Here is a 10,782-nt window from a genome sequence, read left to right as displayed (position 1 = left end):
AAAGAGTGGAAGACCACAGAGCCACCTCTGTAGTCGAGAATTGCTTGGCCCGATTAAAGCGACTCTGCTATCTCATTTGAGACTTCAATATTTATACCCTTTTTCAGTTGTATTTCCTTTAAGGTTTCTGCTGATGCAGGTTAAATATCACGATTCATCTTTCTGCTGACCTCTGCAATTCTTTACTGCCACATCAGCTTGTAATATCCCAGAATCTGCCGCATCTCCAGGAGTTCTGGGTTCACCATATAAAACGGTGTGAAAGGCAGGTTTCCCTTATTTTTTGTGTGTCATCTTTACCAGGGCAGATGTTCCTTATCTTATGTGCCATCTTTACGAAGTTTAATTTATATTACATAGCCAGGGTTGACTATTGCATTGTTCCCAAAAGGTCAGCCACTTGGAGCCCTCCCATTCTTCTGTTTCAATAAGGTTATTTATTCAGGGTCAACAACTTGTCCTGTTTCAACAAGGCCAGAAGTCTTTCATAAGATAGTGTATTTTTCTAAAAAGGCTATAGTGTATTCCTTCACAGGTCTAACATCTCATCCGAAAGGTGTCTATCGATCTGTTGCTAAATTTGAAAGCAATGTGAAGTCATCTCCGGTCCTCATTCCCTCACCTGAAATTTTAAATTGTTTCCATGTGTCGAGATTTGGCCCAGTGGGGGTTTTTTATGATGAATTTAGATTATAGAGAGGGGTGGCCTGGGACCTGGCTTTCCAGGATAGTGACAGCACCTTCTGCTCCCTCGAAACTGAGGACTGAGACGAGGAGAAACTTCTTCACTCAGCTGGCTGCCGTGCCTCGATGCCAACACTGGCCCTCGGTTCCATTCCCCGGCCCCAAGTGGTTTCGCCTTGAGTACAAACACTGATCAGCAGGGCCGGGGGGGAAGACAAAAAAAAAGTGACACACTTTAACCAATAATTTATTTATTTTTGAGGAATTATTTGCTTCCAAGTCATTCATTTTCTCTTTAATATCATGTCACATGGTCTAACGGTCAGTATCAGCTTATAAATGCCCACGCTGCCTCTGGCGGCACAGAGGCAACACGGGGATGACAGTACAGCGTGGTCGCTTGGCGCTTTCCAAGCGGGAAGGGTACATTAAGTTGGAACATCGACATTGGGGTGGGTGGCCGGGGGGGGGGGGGGGGGGGGGGAAGGGGGAAGAAAGGTCAGGAGTGAGATCAGCAGGAGCAGAACACACCACACTTTTATAACGTCACATTATCATTTTTTTTTTTAAATAAAGCGAGACACCACAAAATGAGCCGCACGGTCGAAGCAAAACAAGAACGCCTTGCTCCGAGTGAGCGAATCTAGGAGTAACAGCTGGGGAATACGCCCAGTACAAGAAGATAAAAAGGTACCTATCTATGTTTTTCAGCGTTACAGCAGTGACCTGGGACCCACCCTGATCGGCAGTCAGCATTTCTCCAATAAATAACCAGGAAACAGGTCCACTGCAGCAGTGAGAATGACTTTGTTAAGAGAGCTTATTCTTGAGATGAGGACACAACACCCCCTCCCATCCTCACTCCCAAACCCCACCATCCTTTTTAGGTTATGAACAGCCAATAAGGCTGGATTTATTTTAAAATATATTTTTTTTAAGTAATTACATTTCGAGTGGACGGTTTGCATTTCTCACTCCCTCCATTGCCCCAGTGGAGGGGCTCCCATCAGGGCATAAGGGGAGCTTTTTGCCCAACGCGCCCTGTTCCAACAAGCCCAGGACACGTGGACCCGGCTCCGATCAGACCGTCTCAGCTTCCTGTGAGAGTCAGAGCAGCACGGAGAAACATTTTAGATTCTCAGCCAAATTACGGTTTTGAAAAATTACTTTAAAAAAAGTTTACAGAAAGTTAAGTGAGCCACAGAAACTCTGCCCGGGCTGGGGAGGGGGTGAAAATATGGTTCCTTCCGCTCCTCCCCTACCCCCCTTCTCTATAATGGGCAGCACGGTGGCATAGCGGTTAGCACTGTTGCCTCACAGCGCCAGGGACCCGGGTTCAAATCCGGCCTCGGGTGACTGTCTGTGTGGAGTTTGCACATTCTCCCCGTGTTTGCGTGGGTTTCCTCCGGGTGCTCCGGTTTCCTCCCACAGTCCAAAGATGTGCGGGTTAGGTTGATTGGCCATGATAAAAAATTGGCCCTTAGTGTTAGGGGGGATTAAATACGTGGGGTTACGGGGATAGGGCTTGGGTGGGATGGCTGTCAGTGTAGGGACCGGGTGCTAGGGTTTGGATGATCAGCCATGATCTCGTTGAATGGCGGAGCAGGCTCGAAGGGCCGAATGGCCTACTCCTGCTCCTATCTTCTATGTTTCTATGAGCCCGGGACACGTGGACCTGGCTCCGATCAGACCGTCTCAGCTTCCTGTGCGAGTCAGAGCAGGACGGAGAAACATTTTAGATTCTCAGCCAAATTACGGTTTTGAAAGATTACTTTAAAAAAGTTTACAGAAAGTTAAGTGAGCCACAAAAACTCTGCCCGGGCTGGGGAGGGGGTGAAAATATGGTTCCTTCCGCTCCTCCCCCACCCCCCTTCTCTATAATCAGATAAAACCTGATCAACTCTCTCCGTCATGAATTCCCGATCTCCCTCCTGTAATCTGAAGGAGTGGGCAGTGGTGCACTGGGAGAGGAGGGGCGGGCAGCAATGTTCCCTGTAAGCAGCACGGACGCACAAGCGTTCCAGGACCCCGCGCAGCTGGCTTTTCAATGAGGAAAAACAGCTTAGGCGCCAAACAAAATTACAGGGAACATTGCTGGGCGGTGGAAAGCGTGTGAAGACATTTACAAATCAGAGCGCAGCTTACCGATTCCATCACAGACACGCTGTCGGCCGATCTTTGCGACGATTTGAGGATTGTCAATGTGGGGGTTAGTCTGACCCCAGTACTTGGGGAGTAGCTGTGGGCAGCGAGTTTATATCTCCCAGCAGTGGCTGACCTGGCAACGGACGAGCGATGGGCAACGCCATGTCATGTCCTTCTCGGCCTCCCGCGTGATGTGGGAAGAAAAAACCCTTTTTAATTCCTCCCCTGCCCTGCTAAAAGTGCTGTGCCCGTTGGGGTGCAGCCCCGCAATCAACTGGCCGCCCCTCTTTCTAAAGTGTCCATTCTTCACCTACGAGCCTGGATGGTGGGTATTGGCAGGCTGTGCGACTCTGGGGGAGGAGGGGGGGAAGCCTCACAGCTCTCCTCAGCCGACGTCCTTGCCCATACACCAACCCAGCGAGCGTCAGCCTGTGCGATTCTCGCCCCCTCCCCACCTTAGCTCAGGGACACGAAGGCCAACTGCAGAGCCCCAGCTCAACGCAGATTGAGAATCGTGGCCCCACAATGAACACTGCAGTTACCCCTTAAGCCAGGTACTTTTAACAAAACCTCCTTGATGAGGGGTGGGGGGGGGGAGGGAAGCGAAAGCGAGAGGAATGAAGCTAGAAACTCTAGATGCTGGAGTTTGGTTTCCCAGCTTTTATTAAGTATCAAAACTCAACCCCCAAATACTTAATTTTGTAGACTTGCTCTTAGGGACAAAGTGTCTCCTTGCACAGTGTGACCCCGCTAGCTGCAACAGTAACGCAATCCAACTTATCTATACGCTCAGTCCCGGAACTTCTAAACCCATCCCTTCCACGTAGCTCAGCACCCGGGTCACTAACTCACACTCCGACGTAGCGCAATCTCTTCGGGGAAACTCCTACGCGTCAGCTAGCCTGGGACAGACGCAATGCACTTCGGCGGTTTACCAGCGGGCTCGGAGCATTGAAAAACCGTGGTGAAGGGACCCAAGGGCAGGGCAGCGAAACTGAAGACCGATCAGCACCCCCCCCCCCCCCGCAACCCGAGGCAGATCCCGAGTGTCAAGAGGCCCGAGTTACCACTGCGCAAACTCCGCCTGCTTGGTGCGGAGAGGAGGGCTCAGAGGTCAAGTAAGCGGCAAACAGTAAATCAGGGGGGTGCCACTCCGAGCGGAGCCACAGGTTCAAACTGCCGAAGGGCAAAGTTAGAAGTTGCATTTATACAGTGTCTTTCACAAAGCGCTTCCAGCCAATGAAGCACTTTTTTTTTTGAAGCGTAGTCACTGCTGTAATGTAGGAAAACACAGCAGCCAATTTGCGCACAGCAAGCTCCCACAAACAGCAGTGATAATGAGATCATCTGTTTTAGTGATGTTGGTTGAGGGATATTGGCCAAACACCGCGGATAACCACACGGACTGCAACGGTTCAAGGCGGTGGCTCACCACCACCTTCTCAAGGGACAACTAGGGATGGGCAATAAATGCCAGCCTTGCCAGCGACGCCCACAACCGAATTTCTTTTTAAACTCCCCTGCTCTTCTTCAAAATGGGATTTTTTTTTTACGTCCACCTGAGGGAGCAGACGGGACCTGGGTTTAACGTCTCATCCGAAAGACGGCACCTCCGACAGTGCGTCGCTCCCTCAGCACTGGCACTGGGAGCGTCAGCCTGGATTTTCGCGCTCCGAGTCTCTGGAATGGGGTCTCGGACCCCTGATCCTCTGACTCTGAGGGCGAGAGTGCACCTGATTTAGGACCAGTGCCAGGGCGATACAAATGGAATAGACTCTGGAGAGGGCAGTGGAGGCAACAAAAAAAAAAAACCTGCAATCGTTTAAGAGTTGGATACTGTGGTGGGAGGGAGAGGAGTCCAGAGCCTAGACATTACAGTTGGTGTGCGGTTAATGTGTCTGTATGACATTCCTCGTGTCTTATATTCATGCCCTGAGCTTGTTAAGTGCTTCTTAATTATGTCGCAAACAGTTATGTCTGGGTTTCAATGTCCTCTATCACTGGACATTAGCTGGAGGAAGTAAAAGTTCCTCAATAATTCTTTCCACTGGGGTGCTGCTAGCGTGTTTCTCAAACTTACATAAACTTTCATAAAATTCAGATATTACAGTAATTGTTCAGACTCACTGTCCAAAGTGCCTCAGATGTAAGGGGGGGGGTGAAGAGCTTGGTTGGATTTACATTTTACAAAATAAAACAAAAAATAAAATCTCTCACTAAGAAAGGTTTTTGCTTCCTCCACTGTCTGGAAGTGTTTCATCCCTGGGCTCCTGCTCCACAGGCCCTTCCCTCTCCCAGGCGCCCTTCCTTAACGCGCTAGCCTGTAGATATAATTCCGATCCCCACTTCACCCCCAATGATCTGTGATCCACACTTTCCCGGTACAGGAAACTTTGGTTTATCCGGAGGTTGTATGTCCGGAAACCTCGATCTACCGGCAGAAATCAGGAGCCGTTTTGTTAGGTTTTTTTTCCTTCTCGTGGCTTTTTTTTTTTCCCCAGTCAGGCTCTGCAAAGTCTCTGTAGCTTAGCAACAGCTTCAGAGAGACGCTTCTAAGGTACGGCCGACTGTTTAGAAGCTGTTGCTAAGCTACAGTGTTTGTTGCCAGATACAGAGATGCAAATCTCCGTATGCTTCAACATTAACGCTGGTATGTCCGGCAGTTTTGATAGATTGGCAACAGCTCGGTCCCGTCGGTGCCGGATATCGCAAAGTTTCCGGTATTGAGCACCGGAGAGCGCGCCAGCTCAAGCTGATTTCCCCCCCACCTCTCCCGTCGAAGGTGCCGAGGCCAACTGTAGCACTCCGAGTGCCAACCCAGCCGAGAGCAGCGGACTCTGCAGGAGACAGGGAATTGATCTGCAAGCTAGTCACGCTAAGACTTTGGGGTGTGTGTGATTAAAGAGGGAGAGCGGATGGAAATGGTTAAATATGTGCAGAAACCAACAGCCGTGGTAGAAGCTGCTAAAGGGAAGGGCTGGGGGGGGAAGGGGGGGATGATTGCCCTGAGGCCCCCTCTACCCCAGTGCTCGAGAGAAGCCACCACGCCTGGGTCACTGTGGCCTGGGGAGGGGGGGGTGGAGAAAGAGGGGGTAGGAACCCCTGGAGCTGTTCCTGCTCCCCCACGCCACCGGCAGGGGTGCCTGGGAGGAAATCAGAGAGCAACCACGAGCCGGAGGTCCTTCAGCCGCCGACCTAGAAGCCAGCCGCAGACGGTAGACAGACGCCCTTCACCTCCAGAGGCCCCCCCCGAGGAAAAGGGCAAGTTTAAGAAAAGGCAGCCTCACGCAGCGACTGGGGCCCGGTCGTCGCCTTGCTGCCGGGCCCCACACTGTGCCCACCCCCACCTCGGAGTGTCCCAGCGCAAGTCACCAACGCCAGCCTCTGAGGCGACCCACGGCTGTAGGGACGGGAAATTGAGACGGGAGAGCTGGGGACGACCCCACCGTCCTCCACCTCCGCCTCATTGGCAGCTAAGCACAGTCGCCTGTTGCGGACGTAGCCCGAACCCCTAACCCTGTAGCCCTAACTCTCCTCTGTCTCCCCCGCAACCATGAGCCCCGGGAATGGCAGGGCATGGTCAAGGCGGCAGAGTCCTGCCCCGATAGGTCTCCGCCCCAACGTTCCCTCGAGTTGTTTTTACCCGCGCGGGGCCCTTTAAATTTGCTGCGCGGTATCTCTTCCAGCGGCAGCGGCTGGTGAAGGGCCCGGAGGGGGCCTCGCGGCGGCCACGCACCTGATGGGGAACATTGCTCCGCCCTTTCATTTTCGCCCCCGCCCTTCTGCCTCTGGTTGGGGGGGGGGGGGCGCGCAGGGGGTCGGTGGGGGGAGAGTCCAGAACAAGCGGGGCGTAACCTTCAAATTAAAGCCAGGCCGTTCAGGGGTTATGTCAGGAAGCACTTCTTCACACAAAGGGTAGCGAAAATCAGGAACTCTCCGCCCCCCCCCCCCCACCCCAAAAAAAAGCTGTCGAGGCTGGGGGGGCGGGGACGGGGGTCAATCGGAGATTGATGGGCAAGGGTATTAAGGGCTGCGGAACCAAGGTGGATGGAGTTAAGATACAGATCAGCCATGATCTAATCGAGTGGCAGGGACAGGCTGGAGGGGGCTGAATGGCCCTCCTCTCGTTGCTGTGTTCCTTTGCGCTTGGGGGAAACGGGGGAAAGGAGGGCATCCCCTGGAGTCAAAGGTCAGGAGAACCGGCCCCGCTGACAGTTCACGCATTTCGCACGGCGTTAAAAATAAAGCAGCAACACCGTCCCGATGGTGAAACACAACACACTCACACTCTCTTCAAACACTCCCAAAACCACACGATTTTTGATTTGGACAGACAGTGGGCATTTTAAGCTTGACTTAATTTGGCGAAAGAAGATTACCAACAACCCCCCCTCCGCCAGAAAACACAATCCAAATTAAAATGCCAGCCTAGCTGGCTAATAATATTCATTCATACTCTCTCTCTCTCTCTCTCTCTGTCCCCACTCACACTCCTATTTTATACCCCATCCTGGGAGGGGAGCCGAACAGAGTCACCATTTTATTAATCCAGGAAGTATAGCTTATAATATTTGTTCATCTGCTCCAGGAATATGAAAGTGAGGACCGTGTGAGGGCCCAGGCGGGCATAGTACGGAGTGAAACCTTTCCAAAGGCTGAAGAATCCCTCGTGTCGGATGACTCTATAGAGGACGTCCTGAAAGGGACAGGAATAAGCAGCCACGTCAGGTAAGGAAGTAGGTTCCCCCCCCCTCCCCCCCTCCCGTCCCCATCCGCCATTTCCCCCAAATAAGGGAATTCCCCACCACTCCAAACCTTCCCCCGCAGCACAGCTGGGAGCAGAACCACACGGTTCAAGCAGTAGGCCACAGGTCGGAGTAAGAACTTGTATTTCTACAGCGCCTTTCACTGCCCCAGGACGTCCCAAAGTGTCAGCTGTGGCTCAGTGGGTCGCACTCTCTCTCTCGCCTCCGAGTCAGAAGGTTGTGGGTTCGAGTCCCGCTCCAGAGACTTGAGCACAAATATCTAGGCCGACTCTCCCGGTGCAGTGCTGAGGGAGGTGCCGTCTTTCGGATGAGACGTTAAACCGAGGCCCCGCCTGCTCTCTCAGGTGGACGTAAAAGATCCTATGGCTCTATTTCGAAGGTGCTTGAAAGGTGAATCGTGAACACTCCCCCAGGGAAAACTGTGACACTAGGACATGGGGTGCACTGTCAAACAGTATATTACTGCTGGGTACAGGTCTGTCGTTGTACAACACTGGGGTACAGAACTGGTGGGTACAGGCCTGTCACTGTATAACACTGGAGTACAGTACTGGTGGGTACAGGTCTGTCACTGTATAACACTGGGGTACAGTACTGGTGGGTACAGGTCTGTCACTGTATAACACTGGGGTACAGTACTGGTGGGTACAGGTCTGTCCCTGTAGAACACTGGGGTACATTACTGGAGGGGACAGGCCTGTCACTGTGTAACACTGGGGTACAGAACTGGTGGGTACAGGTCTGTCCCAGTATAACACTGGGGTACAGTACTGGTGGGTACAGGTCTGTCACTGTATAACACTGGGGTACAGTACTGTTGGGTACACGTCTGTCGCTGTACAACACTGGGGTACAGTACTGGTGGGTACAGGTCTGTCACTGTATAACACTGGCGTACAGTACTGGTGGGTACAGGTTTGTCACTGTATAACACTGGGGTACAGTACCGGTGGGTACAGGTCTGTCACTGTATAACACTGGGGTACAGTACTGGTGGGTACAGGTCTGTCACTGTATAACACTGGGGTACAGTACTGGTGGGTACAGGTCTGTCACTGTATAACACTGGGGTACAGTACCGGTGGGTACAGGTCTGTCACTGTATAACACTGGGGTACAGTACTGGTGGGTACAGGTCTGTCACTATAACATGGGTACAGTACTGGTGGGTACAGGTCTGTCACTGTATAACACTGGGGTACAGTACTGGTGGGTACAGGTCTGTCACTGTATAACACTGGGGTACAGTACTGGTGGGTACAGGTCTATCACTGTATAACACTGGGGTACAGTACTGGTGGGTACAGGTCTGTCACTGTATAACACTGGGGTACAGGTCTGTCACTGTATAACACTGGGGTACAGTACTGGTGGGTATAGGTCTGTCGCTGTATAACACTGGAGTACAGTACTGGTGGGTACAGGTCTGTCACTGTATAACACTGGGGTGCAGTACTGGTGGGTACAGGTCTGTCACTACATAACACTGGGGTACAGTACTGGTGGGTTACACCCCCTCTTTACCGCTCTTCCCTTCCCCCCTTCGACGTCAGTGTGTCAAGATAAAATGTTGCTCACCAATCCATTCTTGTATTCAGGTTTGCCATCTATCATCTGCATGTTTTGAACTCTGTCAAGTAAATAAAAATAACGCTTATATTCCTTTTCCGGTTCTATTGCACGAAACAGGGTTTGATGCTAGCAGACACACACACTGCGCAAGTGTGGGGCAAATGGCAAAGGAGCATCTGACTGACAGGAAAAGCATTTTTCCCACTTAGGCACAGAGAAAAAGCTCCCTCTACACTGTCCCATCAAACACTCCCAGGGCAGGTACAGCACGGGTTAGATACAGAGTAAAGCTCCCTCTACACTGTCCCATCAAACACTCCCAGGGCAGGTACAGCACGGGTTAGATACAGAGTAAAGCTCCCTCTACACTGTCCCATCAAACACTCCCAGGGCAGGTACAGCACGGGTTAGATACAGAGTAAAGCTCCCTCTACACTGTCCCATCAAACACTCCCAGGGCAGGTACAGCACGGGTTAGATACAGAGTAAAGCTCCCTCTACACTGTCCCATCAAACACTCCCAGGGCAGGTACAGCACGGGTTAGATACAGAGTAAAGCTCCCTCTACACTGTCCCATCAAACACTCCCAGGGCAGGTACAGCACGGGTTAGATACAGAGTAAAGCTCCCTCTACACTGTCCCATCAAACACTCCCAGGGCAGGTACAGCACGGGTTAGATACAGAGTACAGCTCCCTCTACACTGTCCCATCAAACACTCCCAGGGCAGGTACAGCACGGGGTTAGATACAGAGTAAAGCTCCCTCTACACTGTCCCATCAAACACTCCCAGGGCAGGTACAGCACGGGTTAGATACAGAGTAAAGCTCCCTCTACACTGTCCCATCAAACACTCCCAGGGCAGGTACAGCACGGGGTTAGATACAGAGTAAAGCTCCCTCTACACTGTCCCATCAAACACTCCCAGGGCAGGTACAGCACGGGATTAGATACAGAGTAAAGCTCCCTCTACACTGTCCCATCAAATACTCCCAGGGCAGGTACAGCACGGGTTAGATACAGAGTAAAGCTCCCCCCCACACTGTCCCATCAAACACTCCCAGGGCAGGTACAGCACGGGGTTAGATACAGAGTAAAGCTCCCTCTACACTGTCCCATCAAACACTCCCAGGGCAGGTACAGCACGGGATTAGATACAGAGTAAAGCTCCCTCTACACTGTCCCATCAAACACTCCCAGGGCAGGTACAGCACGGGGTTAGATACAGAGTAAAGCTCCCTCTACACTGTCCCATCAAACACTCCCAGGGCAGGTACAGCACGGGGTTAGATACAGAGTAAAGCTCCCTCTACACTGTCCCATCAAACACTCCCAGGGCAGGTACAGCACGGGGTTAGATACAGAGTAAAGCTCCCTCTACACTGTCCCATCAAACGCTCCCAGGGCAGGTACAGCACGGGATTAGATACAGAGTAAAGCTCCCTCTACACTGTCCCATCAAACACTCCCAGGGCAGGTACAGCACGGGTTAGATACAGAGTAAAGCTCTCTCTACACTGTCCCATCAAACACCCCAGGGCAGGTACAGCACGGGATTAGATACAGAGTAAAGCTCCCTCTACACTGTCCCATCAAACACTCCCAGGGCAGGTAC

At 51.9% G+C, this 10,782-nt stretch overlaps 1 protein-coding gene across 1 annotated transcript in view; it reads right to left on the bottom strand.

The window, feature by feature from the left end:
- Nucleotides 1-918: 918 nt before the first annotated feature.
- Nucleotides 919-10,782, bottom strand: part of slc25a11 (solute carrier family 25 member 11) — a 33,257-nt gene continuing 23,393 nt past the window's right edge. Inside the window, exons 7-8 of the mRNA XM_085977358.1 lie at nucleotides 9,174-9,225; nucleotides 919-7,525 (exon numbers count right to left, since the gene is read on the bottom strand). Coding sequence (XP_085833484.1) covers nucleotides 7,373-7,525; nucleotides 9,174-9,225 — 205 coding nt within the window. The 3' untranslated portion in view covers nucleotides 919-7,372. The remainder of the gene's footprint in view (nucleotides 7,526-9,173; nucleotides 9,226-10,782) is intronic.

Source organism: Somniosus microcephalus, unplaced genomic scaffold, assembly GCF_052327205.1.
Source record: "Somniosus microcephalus isolate GS21.2 unplaced genomic scaffold, FLI_Smic_1.0 unresolved_chr4, whole genome shotgun sequence".
Classification (NCBI taxonomy): Eukaryota; Metazoa; Chordata; class Chondrichthyes; order Squaliformes; family Somniosidae; genus Somniosus; species Somniosus microcephalus.
Note: the sequence above shows the minus strand (reverse complement) of the source record. Positions and strands in the feature narration are given on the sequence as shown.